Genomic DNA, 22886 nt, shown 5'->3' with positions numbered 1-22886 from the left:
TGTCAAACAGCTTGTCAGGGGTAGTACTTAGACTGTATATATTGCTCTAGAGCAGGAACTGAACTTCAGAAAAGCTGGGAAAAGATGAGGTGAAACATGATTGTTTTCTTTGGTAGCCCAGGTTTTAATATGGAGAGAAAGTGAAGAGGAGAGAAGAGAAGGGCTGGTGACACGTCACACCTTTTCAGTTAACATAGTTGCTTCTTAGGAAACATTAAAGAATGCAGACAGATGCATTAATAATCTGCTGGCAGTGGCTGTAGCCTTGGCAAGTCATCTTTCCTACCTACTATTGATTTTTCTGACTCTCAGGCAGCAACTTGCAATGGGTAGCGTGATCCCTTACTCTCAGAATGGGCAGGGAGAGGAGCTGTCACAGCCAAAATGATTTTTACTTTCTAACCAACCCCTCCTGTTTCTTCAACAGCATCTTTTCCTGCTTAGATGACAATTTCCACTGCTGACAACTGTGAATGATAAAATATACTATATTTAAACTCAAACAGCCTCCATGGCTAGAGGTGCAAAATAACCCTGCAGGATGCACTGAGCCCTGTGCTGGCACCACACAGGGGGGGAAGCACCCCTCAAGTTCTTGAAGTTTGGGGTTTTACTGCTTGGAAGTGGAAAAGCAGTGCAGCCATGGGCATCTCAGAGAAATCTTTGCTGTCAGCTCAAACTTGCACATCTGAGGAGGCAGAAATGTCATTCTCCCCCTGCTGCCTTTTGTTTTCCAGCATTTAGACAGTGCTTGGCTTTTGCTTTCCCTCTCTGTGTTTGCAGCTTCCTCCTAACATCACCAGGGCAGGAGATGGATTTGATTTATAGAGGATGAGAGATAAACTTAAAGCAGTTGGGAAGAGAGTAGCCAGAATAAAGAAAATGGAGTATAGATGTTTTTTAAAGGGTTAAATATGTAAAACTAGAAACAAGCAGTTGAATTTTGTTACAAAATGCACCTCCATGAGGGAGCAGCTGCCATTTTTATCAGATCTTTCCCACATTGGGTCTGAGCAGTTTGGAATGAGTTTGTTGTAGGTTGTTGTTTTTCTTTGCAGAAATGTATAGCACTGCAGACTGGGTTTTAAGTTTGCTTCAAGGTAACTCACAGTGTTTGTTTTTATTGTGTACTTGTCCTAGTGGCCACTTATTTCTTTAAACAGTGAATTTCTTTTTAATTGTGTAAAAGCTTAATAGAATCATATACAGAATTTCATCTGAAGTGAGCAGGATGTGATTAAAGGTTCAGGTTTAGAGTGTGTATTCACATTCTGGGATAGCTTAAATGGTGAAATAATGTGCACTAGGGATATCAGAGCCAGAATTAGCACTGGAAGAGTGGATGGAAAAGGGGATCTTAGAACTGTTTTGCTTTCAGCTGTGTTCCCCTTAGCTTTTCTAAAATCAAGCTCCAGTAGCTCTGGGAGTGCATCTGTCTGCAGGTGTCTTCAATGTGACAGAGCCTTCTGCCACCTAGTGTTACTGGGAGCTCTGCTCAGTGGGAGAGTTTATTAAATGTCATTTTTAGTAGCAATCCCCACTGATTTCCAGGCACTTTCTGTGAATGTTTAACAAGGCACTTTCTGCAGCAGTTTCAGAATCAGGCACAACTTCTTTGGAGACAGATTTTGGGGATGCAGTTTGCAAGTTGAGTTGAGCTGTTAACAAATAATCCATGGAGAATTTCAGCAGTTGTGGATGTCACTGCTGTGTAACAACTCTGTTGGTATTTTTTAAGTGAAACTAAGGGGTCCTGCCTAACTCAGCACACTCCTGTTTGATGTCTGTGCTTCTGCTGTTTCAGAACATTGGATTAGACTGAAAGCAACAGAAAATTAAAATTAATTCAGCAGAAATCATATAAAAATGGTTCAATTTAGACACTTAACTCATTGTCTTTTTAGAAGAGTAAAATGAAGATCTGCTATCATCACTGCATTTTTCCCCTCTAGAAATTCTACCAAGGCACAATAGAGAAGGACAATAAAATCCAGAGAATTTCACCCAGATTTCACAATAGAATTGTTAAGCTGTTAAAACAGAAAAATAGCCTTAATGATGCTTTATATTTAAGCCAAATAATAACAGCTCCTACCATATGCTGACAGATAGAAGGAAATTGCCTAGGATTGAAGGAGTGTTTTTTCCCCCTCCATTCCCCTGTAAAAAATATTTTCAGGAGAGCAGAGTAGCTTTTCCCTCTTCCCCGCCTGGGAGCTGTGAGTGCCCCATGCCAGAGAGGGGCAGCTCCTTTCAGGGGGTTGGAGAGCTCAGCCCAAAGGCTGCTCCTGCCTGGGGCAGATGTTTCTCATTCTTCAGCCATCCCTGTGTTGAGAAGCCTCTCCCTGAGCTCCTGCCCTCTTTGCTCCCTCCCACCTCTGCCAGTCCTTCCTGGGAGCCAAGGCCAGCCTGGCTGAGAGCTGCAAACCTGATCCCAGCAGCAGCCTGAAATGCTGACCTGCCCAGCAGCAGAACCTCAGGAGGCTCAGGGGCTCTGCATTACAGCACAAGGGAAATCCACCTGGTTTTCACCTTCTTCTGACCTGAACCATCTCATCTTCTTTAAATACTGTCATTCAAACTGCAACATTTGCTTTCAACAATTACACTTTCCACATTTTGCCTGAAGAAAATAACTTTGGGTTCTTATTAGCTGAAATGAATAACCAAGAGTTCATAGTTTTTCATTTGAGGTAATTATTAGGTTTGGCAGCTTACTTATCTGATCAGTATCAGCAGCTAAAAAGCCTCTAGAAATTCTTGTGCTATTTTGAGTCATATTAAATTTTGGAATTTGGAATTGCCATATGAATTCATTGCTACTCAGTCAGAACAGAGGATGCTGTGTCACAGGGAAAACAGAACTGACTTTCTGCCTGAGGAAATTGTATTTCAAAGCTGAGGTTATAGCCACTTTTGCTGTGTTCATATGATTTTTTTTTTCTGCCAGCAGTGTTTTGGGGGGCAAAGCCTTTTGCCATGCCTGATTGACCCAGGGGCTCTGTTCTTCCCTGCTGGACTAAAGCAAGGCCTTAAATGCAAGAAAAACTTGAAAAGCATTAGGTCAGTTCATTTTCCAGCCTTGGGCATGAAATCCAGGTCCTTACCAACACTCCTGGGGCTAAAATATCTCCTGTGTGCTTGGAACCACCTGGACTCTGCAGAGCACTAGCTCTGTGTCCTGAGCTAGTGGGGGGCATCCCTGTGTCCATGGCAGGGGTTGGAACTGGGTGATCTTTAATGTCTCCTCCATCCCAGTCATTCTGTGATAAAATCATGACTGTCCTCCTCTGTTGCCTCAGAGCTGAGCACCAAGCAAAATGTGCTGAAAAGAGGGAGAAAAAAGTGTCTGTGCATCTCCAGCCTCCTTCTGTAGGTGTTCCTGAGTGCTCTGTTCAGAAAGGGCTCCCTTTGCCTACAGATGCATAATTTACATGGAAGCTGGAGGAATCTCTTTCATGTAGCTCTCCCAGAGCCCCAGTTCATCAATATGGATCTGTGGCTGTGTGCTGGGGGATTCATGGTGCTCTGTGGGGTGTGTGGAGCATGGAAAAAAAGGCAGAGCAGGAGGAACAGGAGGGAATTTTATCCTAAAAGAAGAGTTTGTGTGTCCAAAAGAAGTGTCTTTTAGAATAAAAGCTGTGTTCTCCCTTCTTGCCTGTATTCCCAGAGTCCAGCCCAGGGAAGAAAAGACACAGTGGTATCTTTAAAACTGAACTTGCTCTGTCCTTACATAAAAAAAGATAAGCCTATGAAAACAGTCTTGACTTAGGTAGAAAATTACAGAACAGTTGACTTCCTCAGAATTATAATATATATTTAAACACATCCATGTTCTGCTTGTGCCCTTTGTCCTAAACACAGTGTGTGGGAGGAAGAGTGGAAAGATGAAGAATTTGGAGATCAGTCTATGCCAGAACATTTCCACAACACATTGAAAAGAGAGCTGTTTTGCAGTTACAGAAATGGTGGCTTAATGGTTGTTTTACCCATTGAAAAGAAAAAAAAAATATCCAATATCACAGCTGAGAAAAGGCCCTTGTGTTCAATGACATTCTTCCTGGGGTCAAGGACGAGCAGAGCCTGATTTAGTGAGGGACTGAGTGCAGCTGCAGTGCTGTGAGTGCAATCCATGCCAGTCCTGCAGTGCTGTGCAAGCTGAGCAGAACCTGATTTAGTCAGGGACTAAGTGCAGCTGCAGTGCTGCAGCTCTACAGTGAATCCTCTGCAGCCCTGTGTGCAGTCTGGGCACTGCAGTGTCCTTGTACTCTGTGGGGCCACTCAGTGCCACTGTCATATTCCTGAAAAATCCCTTCCCCAGGATTCTTCTCCTGGGAGGATGAGAAGCCTCAGAGAAAAACCAAAATTATCTCATTTGCTTCTCCCTGTTTTGCTGCTTCGGAATGGGGCTGGAGATTGCTCACCAACAGGTGCATGTCTGATTGGTTTAATGTGATTTGTTTTTACTTAATGACCAATCACCACCAGCTGTGTCGAACTCTGAGGAGTCAGTCACAAGTTTTTCATTCTCATTCTTGGTAACCTTCTGTCTGTATACTTTCTTTATTCTTTTGTATAGTTTTAGTATAACATATACAATAAAATACAATGTAGAATAGAATAGAATAATAAATTACCCTTCTAAGAATATGGAGTCAGATTGACCCCTGCAAATACCACAGCTCAGGGCTGCTCAGCTGCTGCCCTTGCAGCTGTTGGAGTCTCAGTGCTACGATGCCCAATGGGCAGGAAGAATGATGTGAAGAACTTCATTATATTAGAAGGTAAATTAATTACTTTATTATACTATATTATACTGTATTACAGAATATTACACTAACAAGAGCTATCACTAACTAACTTATGACTGTCTCCAGACTGACAGTCCACACATCTTGGACCTGATAGGCTAATTAACATAAACAATCTCTACCAGAATCCAGTTTCTAAATTCTTTCAGGTAAACAACCTTCCCAACACATTCCCCCATGTGCAAGCACCAGGAGCAGCAAATGAGATAAGAATTATTTTGATCATTCTCCTCTCTGTTCAGAGGGCACGTGAACGCCACCCTGGAGCACTTTCAGTGGGGGTGATTGATTTAGTGGATGTGGAAGTGCAGGGCTGGCAGTGTGAGTGGGGAGAAGGCCTGGGTGCTGGGCAGGGTGTTGAGAGCACCGACAGCTGGCGGGTGACCCCGGGCTGGTGACAAATGGGGCACCAGGTGCCCCTGCCCATCCCGGCCCTCTGCGTTACGGAAGTGGCTGGCGCTGAAGGAAGGCTTCCTGTGAGCAAGGCCTCCAGAAATAAACACTGACCTCTGGGACAGCTGGGTGCACGGGGGTGAGCAATGCAGCAGCTCTCTGGGGAGGAGCTGAAGCAGAAATCCTTGCAGTTTAAAGGGAAAAGGGAATTAATCCCAATGGTAGTGGCTGTGCGTGTTTTGGAGTTGGCAGGAATGTGTGGTGTGGAGAGGCGTGGGTGAGCAACAAGAAGGGAAATGTTTACACAGCACAGTCAGTGGTGGCTCTTTGACAGTGTGGAGCCATCAAACAACTAAATACTTCACTGTGAGGAAAATGAGATGTGAGAAAGCCCCCCAATAATCAAAGAAAGAGAAGCCAGCATAGAACTTGTATAAAATATCCTTTACAGAGCTGAATCACGTGACCAGAAAGAACTTGCATAGCCTTTAGTTTTGCTTTGCTTGCAAAGGATTTGTGTATTTGCAAGTTCTGCTTTCCATTTCCTGTTATTATTTTAAAATAGGCAGTTGAGTGCTAAAATGGGGAGAACTTTCAGATAATCCTTGTCTTGAATCCACCCTGCAGCAGCACAGAAACCTGTAACCCACATTGCCTCAGACCTGCTAGGATGTGCCTTCTTTCCTTAGTGGGGCTGTGATGTACTTCAGCAGCTTCAGGGCTGTTTGTTTTTCTTTTCAACTAAAAAATCCCCAACAAAACAAGATGACCTCTGTCATCACTTTAACTTTGAAACTGTGTTCAAGATTTCCCACATTAGCTCAGCACCACTGAGTGCTCCAAAGACAGCACTGGCTGCTCTCTTGCCCTGGTATTCACATTTTCTAAGGCTGGAACTGTTACAACTCATCTGAAGTGATGCTGCCTGATCAAATGTTAAGAGAAGCTGATTAAATGCAGCATTTGATTATTATCAAAGGGAATATGCAGGCACCCACTGTGAATTGTGGGCTCATATGAGGGGCAAAATGTGTTTCTCAAACATGCACTGCATTTACACATGGGAATTCTGGTTGAATGTGAATCTCTAGCTTGGATAACTCCTCAGTGAGAAGAGGAGGTTTATTTAACTTGTTAATATTTGTAACATCTCTAGGTGTAATGGGATTTACAGCTCCTTTTGAATATGGAAATAGGTCACTTGCACCATGTAAGGGGTTTATGTCCCATTTCAAACTTGATTTTATTTCTACAGGTTACAGTGCTTGAAGTTGATAGTCTCAAAGTCTGGTACATTGTACTTGCAGTTTATAGATTTTCTACACGAAATAGTTGTATTGAGATGGTGCTTTCTTGGGTAGGGCCCTGCAGTGGGACTGGAATTGTCCAAATCTCATTTTTCTGGCAGTGCCTGCAGGTCCTGGCCCAGGGCTGCATCCAGCCTGCAGCAGAGGAAATGTGCAAAATGCATATCAGGGCAGAGGAGTACAAAGCTTCCTTTATTCTATAAAACCTTTTTCATCGTTAGTTTCCTGTCTTTACACTTTAAAACATCCACTTTTAAAATTATATCAGTTTCTGGGAGGCGGAAGGCATTGCTCCTTTTCCTTTGATCTCCATTTCTCTGTAGCTTTTCATCTTACCTCAAGGCAACAGCACTGGCTTCTCAGTTACTCCAAAAGCAAATGTTTATGTGTTAAATAAATGCAAGTACCTGAGTCTGGTCTCACATCTATTTAAAAACCAGGGCAGCAGTAGAATTGCAGTGCTGGGAAAATGCTGGAGGACCAGGTGCTCTCTAAAACTTTTCTTCCTTTAAAACTCTTTTTCTGCCAGTAGAAGAGCTGGGTTTTTATGAGGAGCACTGAAGGTGTATTTTGAGGTAGCTGTCATAAAGAATTCCACTCCCCAGTGGATTAGCTTTGCAGTGGAAATGGTTGGTCTCTGGGCTCTGGATTTCATCACAAAAAGAGGAAGTTTTTAGGGAAAGTAGTATGGGAAAATCTGATTCTGTTCTCTTCCCCCACCCAGGAGGGCTTCTGTGACTTTGGGCCTTTGCATTTAAAGGTTTTTCTACTCCAAGGTTCATGACTGCACTCACCAGTTCAGATGTAATCTGTAATAAACTCTGAGATGGGTCATTAATAAATCTTACAGATCATGTATGGGTTTCACCATCAACAGAGGAAACGGTTTATGTGAAACATGAAATTAAAGTGCTGTAGTTTTTGCTTTAAACCCTCAGAAATTCCTTTATTGGTCACTGCAGCAACTGGGAAGGAGCTCTGGGTGCTGCTGGGTCACTGCTGCAGCAGGACTGGTGGCTTTGGATTTCCAGGATCCAAAAGGTTTGCCCTTTATAGAAAGGACTTTATAAGGGAGAAGAGGATGGGGGAATAACTCATCTTTAATTTCTACCTTTGGGGTCAGAACTGGCTTTATCAGCAACAGTTGTTTCACACCTAATATCACATTTTGAGGCTCTTTTTGCCTCTTTCTGTGTCTGGTAGCAGAACTGTGTCCTGTTCCATCTTAGCTGAGGTGTGCTCTGGCAGACCTGCTTTGTTTTCATTTTAAAGTACTTTGTTTCACCACACACAGTCTACACACAGTTCTGCTCTGAGAAAACTCTGACAGTGCTTGAAACAAATTGTTGTTCAGAAAAAGCAGATGGAAGAGGTTAAAAAGAAGCACTAGAGAGTCCTGTATTCCTTCTATTGATTTGCTGGGCTGGGACATTTCCTGTCTTTTCTACTGGGAAAGTTTATTTCTGCTAGAACAGAGTTCTTCACTCAGAAAACCTAAAAGTTCTTGGAGCTTAAACTCATAATTATGTTTTTTTTCTTAATCCTTAACTGTAGCAAGAAGAGATCCTCTAGATACAGAAGGCATCTGCTTTTGCAGAATTTATTGCAAGATGAAGGCAGTAAATTTCCTTGCTGGAAATCAGAATTGTGATGAGTAAGCAATGGTTCTGCAGCAGGTTCCTGGGGCAGGGTGAGGGAAATGGGCTGAGCAAGTTTGTGGCATGGAGAAGGGTCTGGCATCCATCTGACACCTCAGAGAGCAGCACAGGTTATTGGTAATAACAAACCAGCCTGGCTCACTAAGCTGGGTGTGCTCAACAGTGCTGTCTGCAGGTGGGGCTGCAGGGGCAGTGCCTGTGCTGGATCGCTTGTCTTGGGCAGGAATTTGTAGTAGCCAAAACTGTTGTGCTATTTAGAGTGACTTTTCCTTGTACCCCTGCACTGTGGGCTGTGTTCAGTCCATAAGGTGCCACAATCTGGGTAAAAATGTGTTTTTTATCTCTCTATTTGTGTCTCACCATGCTTAGCCATGTTTTGACATTCACACTTAATACTGTGATTGTATACAGAGAAGCATTGGAAAAAACCCAAACAAATAAGAGAACTCCTGCAGTGATTGCACCTATTAAATGGATTTTCTCCCATTTTGTCTGTGGGGTCTGGACGTGGAGGAGAGGAGTGCCAGTGCTGGCAGTGCGACCTTGGGCAGGGAGGGGTTGGGTTGGGCTCATGAGGAGCCCTGGCTGAGCTCATGGCTGTGGTAAACTTAAATTCTGTGTCACAACAGGCTGGGCTTCAGCAGGAACTTCTGATACCAGTCACAGCTGGTGGGTTTAACATCTAAATTCAATCTTACTGCCCAAATAGTGCCTGCTAAAATGGGTGAAAACCTGCTTGTTTGGTTTTTTTGAATTTGAGGATCAGGCTTGTAGCTACTTCCTGGGAGGATGAATTGCTATTCTGGGTTTGAGTACCAGCTTTGTGCCTTGTGTTTTTGCCCTGCCTTACTCATATTAATCTGAGAGAGGGAGAACCACACCATATTTGAATATCACCAGTGCATTTCCTGGGGCTATTTAGTGGAGAACAGCAATGAGCTGGGCTCATTTTATAAACAAATCCTGTTGGCTGCACAGACTGACTGTGGTAGAGCTGACTGGCTGAAAGGAAAGCAGAGCTGAGCAGGGGAGCTCAGTTTGTACCTGCTCAGGGATGGAGAGCACCCAGGGCACACATTGCTCAGCATTCCAGGCCAGACACTGTCCAGCTCCTTCTGTGCTCTGTCCTCTGATGGGAGCCAGTCCCTGCAGCTCCTGAGCAACTCAGCAATAGCTCATCCCAGGGATTGGTGAATCCAGTGAAAATGTCTCCAGAAAGGCTCAGGAATGCAGCAGCCCATGCTACTGCCTTCCTAATGCTTCACAGTTTTCCAGACTGGAGTATTTTGCTTGCTTTATGCAGTCACTATTTATTATTTAAATGATGAATCTGGAAAATTTCCCAGATCTAATGTCTGCCCCATTACTTTATGTCTTGGATGCTGCAGATAATCAGATGAGCAGTAAATCTACTCTGTGGAGTAGAATTAAATTATTTCTTTTTTTTTCCTGTCAAACAACTTGTGAATGATTTTTCTTTTCTTCACTCCCATTAAATACCTAATAGGTAAAAAAAAAAAAAATCTGTGTGCCAAATTTAGAGTTATTCCATCTGTATCTCCAAGTGATGCATCTGCAGAAACACCCCTGGGAGTGCATTTATCTCAGGCAGCAGGAAAGATTGTGTGAAATAACCCCTAGCACTGGTATTTTCAGTTGGGTGGGTGAAGGGACATACCATGGGGTGGTTTGGGGTTGTTGGTTTGTGTTTGGTTCTTTTCCTTTGTTTAGGTGAGGGTTTTTAGCTTTGTTTGGTTTTTGGTTGGTGTTTACTTTAGCCAGGTTTGATTGTGCTGTTTCTCCACTCTCTCTGATTGTTCCTGACGTTTTTCCTGAGTTTCTCTGGAGCAAGCCCAGCCTGCTGAGCAGTGAGGGGATGTTTGCCAGTGGCCCTGGTGCTGCTGAGCTGCTCTTGGGTGCTCTGGCTCTCAGGAACAGCAGTGCAGGGGCTCTGGGGCTCCTTGGAGGCACAGGGGTCACATCCCCTGCCACACTGAGCCCAGGGAGCTCTCACAGCCCTGTCCTGGTGAAGTGGTTGTGACACAGCCTTGGGAGGAGGGAGAACATGAAGAAAACCCCTCCCAGGAACAACCAGCTTGATTCCGAGCCTCCAGAATGAGTGTGAATTACACCTCTTTCCTTGAAAACAAGATGCGTTTTTTGGGGGGGGGGGTTTTGGTTTTTTTTTTTTTTTCCTCCCACCCCTGTCATGGTGATGAGAAAGTGAAGGTCAGGAATGAGCCCCCCAAGGCTCATGAAGAACAAAATATGATGTGTTTGGACTGATGTGAAAGCTTCATGGGGAAGATCAACATGCAAAGGCTGCAGCCAAGGCAAGGGGGCTTGTTTGGGCACAGGCATTGCTGGGAATGGGAAGTGTGAAATGCTGGGGCAGGGAACACACAGCCCTTCAGCCCTGCTCAAAAATAATAGTGCAGGCTTTTTTTAACTTCAGAGTTTAGTCTGCCCTCAGAAAAAACAAGTTACATTAAAAAACTGCGCACCAGAAAAAGCAAACCTCTTTTTCCTGGTCTCTGCTTATAAGATTTACAGGTACTTAAAATAAACCTATGAAAAACAGACCCAGTGTGCTGGAATTTGCTAACTAGTGAGAGCAATTACCTCCAGGTCCCAGGACCTAAGGGAGCTCGGCTTTTTGGAAATAAAACTTGGCAAGCCCTTCTTCCTGCTGCTGTTGTAAAGGTGTACATGAAAAGATGTGCTGACCTCTGCCAGAAACCCCAGGAATCCAGTTCAGAGAGATTCTCCTGTGGAGGGGATGGCTGGGATCAGGCAGCACAGATGGGGAAAAGGCAGCAAAAAGCAATCGCTGCTCATTGTGTGGCTTCGGCGTGGCAGATTCTTTGCAATTGCCTGGTGTACCACAGTAATTAAATGGGTCAAGAGCAGTAAGTTCAGATACTTAACAAGAAAATAAAGACCTCACTTGACAGCCAGCAGCAGGCTGTGCTTGTTTCACAGGAGTAAGGAGAATTAGGGCAGGTTGTGCTGTAAAAGTCGATGGGAGCCTTTTTGGCAATGAGTTTGTATTGCTGCAGAGATCACCTCCCAATTAACTGTAAGTGCTGCAGTGGCTGAAGTCAGCTTGTCTTATGAAACTAATGCTCCAATTTCAGATGTCCTAGAAAAAGGGAAACAATAGACTCTGTTTTTCTCCTTTCAGTGATATATAAGTAAGGGAAGATAAGAAAAGTAATGAGAAAGACACAACCAACCTTTGTTAATATTGAAAAGTAAAATACTCCCATTTTCACTGGACTGAGGGGAAAATGAAGTTGTGCAATGAAATGAATATGATAGAAGTGAAATTCAAGATGGGAACTGATTTTTGTAAGACTGTCTGTTTTGGAGGGTAGAGGTAGTTTCACACCAGCATTTTGAAGGAAATTTTTTGTTGTTGTCAGTGCCCATCATTCCTGGCTGGGGAAAGAAGCTCCTGTTTCCCACAGCAGTTTTAAAAGTCCTTTGGGAAGGATGAGATCTTCCTCTTAAAATATTAAAGGACAAGTAACAAGAATCTTAAGAAAAAAATGAAAACCCATAAAATGTGTTCTGCCACAAACCAGGAGCTCTCTGCAGACCACCTCCCCTTGCAAATTAAGAGATGGGACCAGCTTTGTTGCTTTGTTTGTGTTTGTAAATTCTTTTGGACTGAGCACTATTAAAAGGGTTTCTTTTATTATTACTTTGTGCTCTCCTGCCTGTGTCTGTGCTGATGGGAACCAATGTCTGGCAGTGAGGGCCAGATTCTGTCACAGCTTGGTACAAAACACCTCAGCTCAGTCACAGGAGGTAAATTCAGTCTCGGCTTCAGCATCTCACCAAGAATCCCTCAGAAACATTGCTCATGTCTGTGCATTGTGGTTATTAGGTGCAAGAAATACAGTTTTTAAAACTGTAAATAATCATTTCTCAGTAATCTCTTTTTCTATGCTTTTATGGCATCAATGGGTATGACTGTTTATTATGTCTTACCTATAAAATCTGACCTGTTTTATATACTCTTTATGGAAACAGTGTACAGTCATAAATTAAAAGATGCAACTGTTTTGGATATTTTACTGGTGGTCCTGTATTTTCCTGCCAAAAGTGCAGCTGTTTTAGGTTTCTTGGGATAACATTATAAAAGGCTGTGTGCGTTTTGCAAGTTTATGCTTGGATTGCCAAGCCAGAGTTGGAATGACTCAACCTTCCCAGGAGCAACATGTACCAAGTGAGGAATCCAAACAGCGCCTAGAGCGCCCCTGTGGAGAGCACTCGGTGTGTATGGGGCTGTGTCTGATGGTCAGGGTGGGAGATGCTCCTTGTGCTGCTCCTGCTGGGCTCTGAGCTGTCTGTTTGATGGGGTTTGGTGCAGAACTGGTGGAGAATCTGTCTTGAACTTGTCTCGTGGGGTGCAGGAGCTGTGGGGTTATGAAGCCATCCTTTAGCAGGAGCTCTGTGTGTGGCTGGGGCGGAGCCCTTGGAAGGAGCCCAGGGGAGCCAAGAGTGGCAGTGCCAGCACAGGCAGCGTGATTGTGCTTCCATGTCAGCCTGTGTTTCCATGTCAGTTTGTGCTTCCATATCAACTCGTGTTTCCATGTCAGCTCCTGCCTCCATGTCAGTTTGTGCTTCCAAATCAACTCCTGCTTCTATATCAGCTCCTGCTTCCATGTCAGCTCCTGCTTCCATGTCAGCTCCTGCTTCCATGTCAGTTTGTGCTTCCATGTCAGCTTCTGCTTCCAAATCAACTCCTGCTTCCATGTCAGCTCCTGCTTCCATGTCACTTTGTGCTTCCATGTCAACTCCTGCTTCCATGTCAATGCTCTGGAAGGTTTGGGGTAGAATTAGATGGCTCTGCAATTGGGTGATGATGATTAATTAATGGGGAAGTTTAGAGCCTTCTTTAGCCAAAGTGATGGTGGCCTCCCGCAGATCTGATTGCCAGAGTCAGAGGGCTCCAGGCACAGGTAGGAAGCAAAGGAAGCTCAGCCCTGTGGTCATCAGAGTAACCGGCACAGTCAGCCTGGGGGAGTGTCTGTTACTAAGTGGCAGAGCTGAAATCCTCCTGTTCCTGTGGGAGGGCAGGAAAGCCTCTGGTGGTGTCCTTGTCTTGGCAGGGCCTGTGGAGTGGGGACATGAGCCACCCCAGAGCGGGCACAGAGAACACAAACGCTGGGTGCCCTTAACCCTGTGCCACCAGGGCGCTGGTTGGGGCAGCCTGGCTGGAGTTGTGTCATCGCTGTAACTCACAGAACTTTTATCCTGCTGTGGGCAGTGGGCAGCTCCATCTCCTTGCTTTCTCCTGAAGGGTTCTCTCAGCCCCGCTGTGCTGTGAACTCGGGGTGTTTGCTGCGTTTCCGTGCTCTGAACTGACACTGACGCTGCTCTTTGCCGCAGGTACCTCACCCACGTCCGGGCCGCCTCCCCGCAGGACCTGGCCGGGGGCTACACGTCCTCGCTGGCCTGTCACCGGGCCCTGCAGGACGCGTTCAGCGGGCTCTTCTGGCACCCCAGCTAGCCAGGGCACACCGCGTGTGACCGAGGGACACCCAGCGGGGCCGGCAGCGACCCGGGGCAGCCGAGGCGGGGCGGGATCGGTGCTGAGCTCGCTGCCCTGTGCCCCCCTCTGGTGCGAAACCGGCTGCGCTCCAGTGTTCAAGGGAAAAACCAAACCCCTCCGCACCAGAGCTGTGTAAAATGGCAGAAACATTCTTGTGGAGGGGGAAACTCGTTACTCATGTGGCACTTTGCTGAGGGAGGCTGAAGCAATAAGCCACATCTAATGGAAGATGTGAATAACTCAGCTGTGTGTGTTTGAGGCTTAAAGAAATACACTTGTAAATTTTTTTTAAATAAAGCCAGACTTTAATAAAGTTTGTGGTTTTACTCTTATTGCAGGGTTTTATTTGCACAAGTATTTAAATGCCATTTTGATTATAACATTTAGTGTCAATATTCAAGCCTGCATTTTCTTCCCATAAAACTAGTTTTCCCAGTTTAGACAAGTGGGTTTTTCCTCCTGCCAGCTAGATGAGACAAGAAACTCTGGAAATATGCTGACACAGCTCTCGTGTGGGATCCTTCCTCCCTGTGTCACTGGTTCTTACCTTTGCTTGGAAAACAAAGCTTTAGCTCAAGGTCTTTCAGCTGAGGTGCTCTAGAAGCCATGTAAGAAATGTCAATACAAGGCAAAGTCACTGAAGCAGTCAGAATTGTGGGGTTCCCTTTTGGGGTTTGTTTGTTTTCTTTTGTATGTTTGCTTTTTCCTGTTTATCTCCATTTGCAACTTTTCTGTCATAAACTCAGGAGTTTCTTTAGGTGGGAACATCCCTCTGGCTTTGGGGATGGTCCCTGCATCTGATGTGATCCTTTTTGTATTCCTGGCCTGCTCCCTGTGAAGGAGCCGTGACCAAGGGCAGGAGGTGGGAGGCTGCTCAGCACAGCCACCTTGGGCCATGTTTTATAGCTGCTGAATCCTGCTCTGAGGAGTGCACTAGATGGATGTATTTTTTCTATGCTGTAATAAAGAGATGAATGAGATCTATTCCAGACTTGGTGTTTTCTTGTTAAAGAAAATGGGGGGAGATGGCAGAATTTCCATTGCCCTTTGAAATCCCCTTGGTTGTGCCCGGAAGAGCTGCTGACAAGGAATGTTCCAGAAGGCAGAGGTAAGATCAGATCTTTCCCTCCTCTATTCTCCTTTCTCTCATCTCCCAGGCTCACCCAGGCTGGCAAAGATCACCAATGATCTCTTCATATTCACTCTGTAAAGCCCCAGGTCATGCCCTAATGAATGCAGAACTGCATATGCATATTAATATTTATAATTTCAATACACTCATTAACTTGTGTGTAGCCTGGCTGTTATTTATTGTGTTATTTCTTGTACACAGAACTGGCAGCTGCACAGAAAGCTGGAAAACCCCTGGTTATGAGCACAGTGATGTATCTGCTAGACTGGTATCTGAAGTTATGCTGCTGGAATAACACTGGCATTTGGTTCTTCAGGGAAAAAATATTTACCACTTTAAATCCTTCCCTGCCCTGACACTTTAGTGAAAGTCAGAGTTACATATTTTGGCTCAGAAATGGTTTGGGTTGGTGCAGTGGTGCTAAGCCCTGAATTGGGGCTGTGAAGTCACAGGGATCCCAGCGTGGCTGCACCATCTCAGAGTGGTTCACTGAGTGCCTTATCACTCCAGCAGTGCTTGTGGGGGCCCTGGAGAACAGGAGCTGCCTTCAGATGTTTGTGGGAAGGGGGAGGCAGCAGCTGGAGAGCAGCAGAGCAGGGACAGAATCCCAGCACAGCCGTGCCTGGGAGGAGAGCACGGGCTGGAGCTGCAGGGGCTGGAGCTGCAGGGCTGAGCAGGAGTCTGGGGCTCAGTGCAGGCCAGGGGGGGATCAGGACACCTGGGTGAGGCAGGACAGCCTCCCTGGGGATGGATAAATGAGATCCTGCAGGAACCCGGCTCGAGGGCTCGCTCCCAACACAGCTGTGCAGCCAAGGGAAGGAAAGGCCGGCACACGGAGCCACCGGCAAAACAAATCCGTGGCCCTTGGTGGTGTTTGGGTGAGAACCAAAAATGCAGCAAGCTGCAGGCTCAGGGCTGGGCCACAGCAGCAGGGCCACGAGGGTGACACACATCTGGTGGCTGGGTGTGAGCTCAGAGCGTGGGCTGAGGGAAAATCTCTGAAACGGAGAGGGCGAGCCGAGCGCTCCGGCCAAATAAACTGTTTGTGGTTGACATTGCCCAACAATAGTTTGGATGGGTACAAAAAGGAAATCAAAGGCAGAGGCTTTTCAAATCCCTGCAGAATACAAGCAGCCAGGCAGAAAGATCATCCAGGGAGGGGAGCAGGCAGAGGTGGGGAGAGCTGGAGAGGGCAGAGGCACAGAAGCCACAGGAGGACATGGTGTCAGGAGGACAGAACTGTTTTTCAGGTGCTGGTTTCAATAGAACTGCAATGAGAGCATGAACTTCATCTGCAAACATGCAAAAGACATTACAGTCTTTCTGGCTCTAACCATGGGCAAACACAGAGTCAGGAGTCAACTAATCCCTAACTAAATCTTGGTGTTAAAATGAATTTTTTACTCAAAACCTCAGGATGTTGGGCTCTCAGGCCCTTTTGGTATCTCAGGTTAAGCTTTTGAAAGGTTACCTTGCTTACACAAGAGCTGTTTGTGCATCTGCTAAGCATAACCCAAATTCTGAAAGCAGAACACATCTGTCAGGGAGAATCCAGGGCAGCAGTTGTATCACTCACCTTCCCAGACCTGACAGGACACAAAAGTCTGTTCTCCCCACAACTTGCACATCATCAAAATGCCACAGCAGAAAACCACCCCAGGCCCTGCCACTGAGTTAGCACAGGGTGTGAAACAACAGAGATCAGGGAAGTACCAAAACACATTTATTATAAGAGAATAAAGTTTTAATTTTTTGTAGTAGCAATTTCAGTCAATCCCACAATGAGAAGAAAAGGTGACTGCAGGAAGCAAGGCTCCCAAAAAAAAGCTGTAACTCAATGGGAACACAGCTCTGCTCCTTGTAACTCAAGGGGTAAACCAGAGACACCCCAAATATCCTTTACACAAACTAAGGCAGTCACCATAGTCTTCAACTCAGTGCCTTCTCTTCTGAACAATCTTGGCTGGTACAGAGACGTTTTGAGGCTGGTTTTGCTGGAAAAGGTTAGAAAAAGCAAGTTATTTAATGTACAGTAAAGACTGACCTACCACAAGCTCTGGAAAAGGGAGCTCTGGTAAGGGATTTAACAGGAAGAGATGAGAGTTAAAATCAGGATTAACAGTCACAAATGAAAACTCTTAGAGCAATAATGGGGAGTCTTTACTGAAAGCCAAAAAAGACTTTCCAAAAACCTGTATGGAGCTACATTTTGACCTACATTTCAGTGCAACCTGACAACAGCATAAAAATAAGTGTAATGGAACTTAAACTTTATAAAAACCTCCAGTTTGTGTACCTGCAGATGGGAGCCTCCCTCTGCTCCCTTTGTCATGGATTGCAAAGCCCAAGATCATTGAAACAAACCAGTTTCTTAAATAAACAATTATAAACAAAAAAGAAAACCACAAAACAACCAAGTTCAGCACTGAAGATCTCCAAGGGTATCTGTCTCAGTTAAACTCAGTCAGGTACAGAACCTGATTGTGCTGCTGTGGTGACTCCAGAGCTCACTGAGTCTGTGAGCATAAGGAGGAGGTCAGAGCTGGGAGCAGTCCCTTGGAGTGCACTGATCTGGGCAAAAACACAGCTCCCATTGGAAGGACTGAGCTAACAGGGCCGTGTGCTTGGCATTAGATCACAGAGCCACTGGATATCCTGCACTGGAAGGGCCCACAAGGATCACTGAGGCAGAAAGGTCTGCTTTATGGCCTGTGGGGTGATCCTGTCCAGTCCATTTTTCTGGGGGGCTCATGCTGGGATCAGAGGAGCAGGCTGCTGTGAGCACAGCAAGGAAAGCCCTGCAGCTGCTGCACACGTGCAGGCCCCCAGTGCTGCTGGCCAGCTCCGTGCTCAGTGCCACAGCCAACGTCGCACAGCCACGGGGCTGAGCAGGTGGGAGCAGCACAAGGAGCAGCCTGAAATCCCAATGCCACGTGGGAGGTTTGCTCCTTACCTTCCTCAGGGCAGGGCCTCTTGTAGAGCACGTCTGCTGGGACCTGGAAGCTGAGGCACAGCATCTCCTTGTTGGGTGCCACGTTCCTGACCAGGAAAGTGGAGCAGCGCCCGGCCAAGGAGGTTCCCAGCACGGCCTCTGCCCTCTCCTGAATGTCCCTGGCTGGGTCCCTGTGCTTGGAGAAGCCGTAGCAGTGCACAGTGGGGAGGCCAGCAGGGCTGCAGGGCTCCCCCACCAAGAGATGCCTGAAGACATCCAGGAACTCCACAGCCAGGGCTGGCAGATTCATCACGATGTGGAACGCAGTTTGGTGCTCCTCCCCCAGCAGCGGGAGCTCCTTGCTGAGCTCCTCCCTCACCGGCCCCCGCAGGAAGGCCCTGCCGTCCATGTTGAACGCCTTCACCTGGCTGTGCACTTTGTTGAGCCGGCAGTTGTGCAGCAGCCAGGAGTAGGAGTCGGGGTTGAGGTCGTTGGCAAACACTCGGCACCTCCTCTTGGCCGCCGGGATGGCGAAAGGGCCGACGCCGGCAAAGACATCGAACAGAACGTCCCCGGCCCTGAGCAGCGCCACTATGCGGCCGTGCTCCGTGGACAGCCGCGGGTTCCAGTACACCTTGGAGAAATCCAGCTCGTAGGAAATGTTATTTTCTTTGACCTGCAAGTCCAAAACGTTTGCTTAAGCCTCTGCGTTCAAATGCCAGGCAGATTTAAGCATTATCATCACTAATTAAGAAAATTAAAAACCAAGGTGCAGTTATCAAAAGGTAACGTGTACAGCAGCATTGTCCCACTGTGGCATATGTGAATCTTAAACAAACAGATCAGCTAAGGAATCAAATAAACAGATCTTAAATCTCTAACAGATCAACTCATCAGACACAGCCATGTCCCCAGTGTCAATCCTGATAGCTGGCATTGTGCAGGTCTCAATCACCAGGTGGAAATAAAGCAGCAACTTCAAATGACCCTACAAAAATCTGAGGGTTTTCAAGAGCTTTGTGGCTGGCTGACAGCTCCTTTATTGAAAGCAGAGCTTGGAAAGAAGCCTCAAGCCCTCCTTTGTGAAGTGCACACAGTAAATAAGTGTCTGAGAATGATAGGCCCAAGAACAGGAACCGTCAGCCAAATTCAAAGCCACTGGGAGCCAGTTCTGCAGCTTGAAAAATGCTGCATTTCATCTCCCAAGGTGACAGAGTCTGGAGGCTGATCCAAACCCAAGCTCTGGGATGACCACTATCTCAAGAACAGGCCTCAAAAGGAACAGTATTTATTCAGATGAGAGTGGGATGCAAGATAATACTCTCTTTGCACCAGCATGTGGAATTGTCTGATTCCTAAGGTAACTTGGGATCCAGATCTCCACACTGTTTGCTTTGCCAGCAAGAAACAAAGTGAAGTGTCTGAAGTGCCTCTGCACTCCTGGATGCAGCTCCATGCTGTGCCAGGTGTGTGGTGACACCACCTGCACAACATTCCATTGTCACTGCTCCTTGACAATCCAGTGGCCTTCTCTCTGCAAGAACAGGATGTTCCTCCAAGCTGTTCAACCTTTATTTGGTAATCTCATTTTTTCTCCTTTGAAAGCATAAAGCTGCTAACAGATAAAATATTTTTGTGGAAGCAGTGGCCAAGTTTCCATGTACAGAGAAGAAGCCCTATGTGAAGAACACTTGGCAGTCACACAGTGATTGCACCTGATAGCTGTCAGAGCAGAGGAGACAGGAGGTTTGTCTTGCTGCTGACAGGAGAGGAAAAAGGCAAAGGCAACAAAGGCAAAGGCAAAATGTTGCCTAAGCTGCAAAGTTGGTGAGATAGAAATTTCTGTACCAGCCACTGTACAAGGCTTGTTGAAATTAGGAAACTTCATTTTCTTAGCTCAAATCCACATCACTAAATCTAGGCTGTGAACTTGAGAACACATGCCTTCCTGATCCCTGTGGCTGAGTTTGCCCTGGGCAGAGCAGGACAAAGGCATGCAGCAGAAACAGCCAAGCCTCAGGCTCAGGCAGGTGTCAGGAAGGGCACTGTGCACAGGAATGGTCCCAGCAGCATCCCTGCATCACATCTCTCCAGAAGATTCCTTTGGGTTTTAGCACATTAAATTGAAAACACCAGGGGAAAAGGGCCTGTACCTTGGTCACCAGGTTGCTCTCTCCAGCAAGCACTTCCATTTCAAAATTCCTGTATGTGCTGTCGATAATGTTGGTTTTATTCACTACACAGGTGACTCCTGGATTCTTGTCCATTATCACCTGGCCTGAAAGAGAGGGTGGGAGATAATTATGGTTAAGGGACCAGGACATTTCAATGTTCTACAACAGCCACAACAAAGCTGCTGTTTACAGGTGAACTAACAAAAGTAGGTGTGTGCTGGAACAATGACTCAGGCCGCAGCTGTGCCCTGTGCAGGGCACACACTTCAGCTCAGGGCAGTGAGAGCACCACACTGTGAGAGCTGGGCCCCTCAGCACAGCAACTTTTTAGCAATACACAAATGGCACAAACACCTTCCTGGGAGGAGCTGTTGCACCTACCAATGAGGTGTCTGTAGGGCAGCTGGTGATCCCTGAGGTTCAAGTGAGCAATGTGGCCCACACGGCTGAAGCCAGAGGTGACCTCCTGGCCCTGGGGAAGGACGGCCCTCAGGATCTCCTCCGACTTGAAATTCTCATAGCTCAGCTCCAGCTGGTACCTGCACACCTCAGCAGGGACGCTGAGCTCCTTCAGGACCTGCTGCTCTGACTCCCCTAATGAGAAATCTGGCACTTTATGAGAATCCAGGATAACAAATCTGCTGTCCTCATCCTCTGGGTCCTCCACCACGCGCTTGAGGCCGGGGCGCTGCAGCACTGATTGTTTCAGGGATTTCAGCACTCTGTGCACAATTTCTTTCCTGACTTTAAGAGCTGGAACAACCAGAGTCCTTTTGAAAGCCTCTCTGTTGAGCAGCGTCATCCCACGCACTCCAGGATGTGGCAGATACAGTTCTGGATCAGTTTTATCCTCCACGGTTTCGGGCATTGTGAACAAAGTGTTTTTTTGAACTACCACAAAGAGCCCAGGTATTGTGCCAGAATGTTGTGCCAATAGCATCCAAACTGCTGGAAATGATGGATTTGATGCAGCTGTTCTAAAATGATTAGTTTTCAGTAGTCTGGCACAGTATCCCAATCTCCACAAAGTCCTAGAAGAGAAATTATTCATTTTATAGACATTATGTAATCATTCCATTTAAAAGGCTGCAAATCACATGGATTTGCTGTTCTCTTAAACCAGAATTTCCATCTGTACCAAACAATCCACAATAGTTTAGTAAAGCTCTTTATTATGAAATATACGCTGCAAATTTGTTATTTTGCAAATGTACTTTCAGACTCAAATGTTAACTGACTTCAAGCAGTGAGATAATCCCCTCCTGCCAAAACACAATGACCTCTCTTTGTTCTAATAAATGTGATATTAATCTCAGTAAGCCAAATGGAAATATTTCTACTGTCTTGATCCTACTCCTGTTGGATCCCTCCTGTGTCTGGTAAAATCCATTACCAAGCAGTGGTTGCTAGAAAACAGTTATTAGCAACAGTGGTCATGGTCACTCTTGGGTGATTTCTGCCTCCCATGCCCCAGTGTAAGAGGTTCCATGCTCTGTAAGAGCTTTGCTCCATGAGGGGTGTCACAGACATCTTTTATGTAAAATCCTTTCCTTGGGATTTTTCCTCCTGAGAAGCTGAGAGGCCTCAGGAACAAAATGTAACCAATGGTTATCTGCTGCTGTGGAATGCAACAGGTGCATCTGGGATTGGTCTCATGTGGTTGTTTCTAATTAATGGCCAATCACAGTCAGGGGGCTCAGACTCTGTCTGAGACCCAAGCCTTTGTTATTCATTCTTTCTTTTTCTATTCTTAGCTAGCCTTCTGATGAAATCCTTTCTTCTATTCTTTTAGTATAGTTTTAATGTAATATATATTATAAAATAATAAATCAAGCCTTCTGAAACATGGGAGTCAGATCCTTGTCTCTTCCCTCATCCTCAGACCCCTGTGAACACGGTCACAAGGTGCATGCCAGAAAGGTTATTCATTAAATGCAATGGCCACCATAAGGTCCAGAGGAGCATCGTGAATGTCTGCTCCTGCCACTGAGCCCCAGTTCATCCATGGTATGGAAACTGGAAAAGTGGCATCACACTTCTCTAAATGGTTTCCTCCACTAGAGACAGATCAAAAGGGCCAAATTCTCTGCCTTGGCACTGGCTGCTCCAGGGCAGGAGCCAATGGTTTAGGTAGTGCTGGAGGCTGGCGTTCCTCCTGACGTTTTTCTAAGCTTGTTTTGAGAGAGAGGCTCTGCCAGGAAATTGGTTCTCCTGAGTGCCTCCCTCAGCCCTGCCTCTCTCCAGGGTAACACCAGGCTGTGTGCTCTGTCCTTCACTTTGCCGTGCCAAACCGTGCCCGGGCTGCTCCTGCTCCCATCCTGGCCTGCCCCAATCCCAGCTCCGTGCATCCCCCAGGCCGCCCCTTTCCCTGAGCCAGGCTTTTGGCAGAGCACACCTCATTGCGAAAGGCACACGGCATTGCTCACCCTGTGCACAGGAGAAATCCCTCATCCACAGGCCTCAGCATCCCCCTGCTTCTCCTGGGGTGGAAATGGCTGGTGTGGGTCTCAGAGAATCGAATAAGCTGGAAAAGATCTCTGGGATCATCGATTCGAACTGTGACCGAGCATCACCATGGTACGGGGTGCCACGCCCCATCTTTCCTTAAACACCTCCAGGACAGTGACTCCCCACTTTGCCGGACATATTCCCATGTCTGATCACCTTTTCTGTGGCCAAATTCTTTCTAATGTCCAAACCAAGCCTTCCCTGGCGCAACCCGAGGCCATGTCCTCTCATCCTGTCGCTTCTCGGTTCTGCATGAAACCCACAAGACAGAGCCGCCCACAACACTGAATCTGGCTGGAGGCCACTGCCGCCACCTTCCCAAGGCACCCATGGAGAGACACCATCCCTTCCCTCAGCACACGATCCGCGACAATCCCGTTCTCCCCGATTATCCCGCTCTCCCCTCAG

General features: G+C 46.4%; 2 protein-coding genes across 3 annotated transcripts in view; one reads left to right on the top strand and one right to left on the bottom strand.

The window, feature by feature from the left end:
• Positions 1-14696, top strand: part of MNAT1 (MNAT1 component of CDK activating kinase) — a 119693-nt gene extending 104997 nt beyond the window's left edge. Inside the window, exon 8 of the mRNA XM_058807135.1 lies at positions 13570-14696. Within this exon, the coding sequence (XP_058663118.1) occupies positions 13570-13690 (121 nt within the window). The 3' untranslated portion in view covers positions 13691-14696. The remainder of the gene's footprint in view (positions 1-13569) is intronic.
• Positions 14697-16621: 1925 nt separating this feature from the next.
• TRMT5 (tRNA methyltransferase 5) lies at positions 16622-22825 on the bottom strand. 2 transcript variants are annotated; one of them, XM_058807444.1, is made up of 5 exons: positions 22635-22825; positions 20352-21001; positions 19950-20074; positions 17818-18472; positions 16622-16858 (listed from the first exon to the last, which is right to left on the bottom strand). In XM_058807444.1, the coding sequence occupies exons 1-5, from the start codon at positions 22697-22699 to the stop codon at positions 16794-16796; spliced, it is 1560 nt and encodes a 519-aa protein (XP_058663427.1). In that variant the 5' UTR covers positions 22700-22825; the 3' UTR covers positions 16622-16793. The 2 variants fall into 2 exon arrangements, with proteins under 2 accessions (XP_058663427.1, XP_058663428.1); XM_058807445.1 differs by lacking the exon at positions 22635-22825 and adding an exon at positions 22397-22574.
• Between the last annotated feature and the right edge of the window lie 61 nt (positions 22826-22886).

Source organism: Ammospiza caudacuta, chromosome 6 (assembly GCF_027887145.1).
Source record: "Ammospiza caudacuta isolate bAmmCau1 chromosome 6, bAmmCau1.pri, whole genome shotgun sequence".
NCBI lineage: Eukaryota > Metazoa > Chordata > Aves > Passeriformes > Passerellidae > Ammospiza > Ammospiza caudacuta.
The sequence above is the reverse complement of the archived record's forward strand: the minus strand, read 5'-3'. Positions and strand labels throughout refer to the sequence as shown.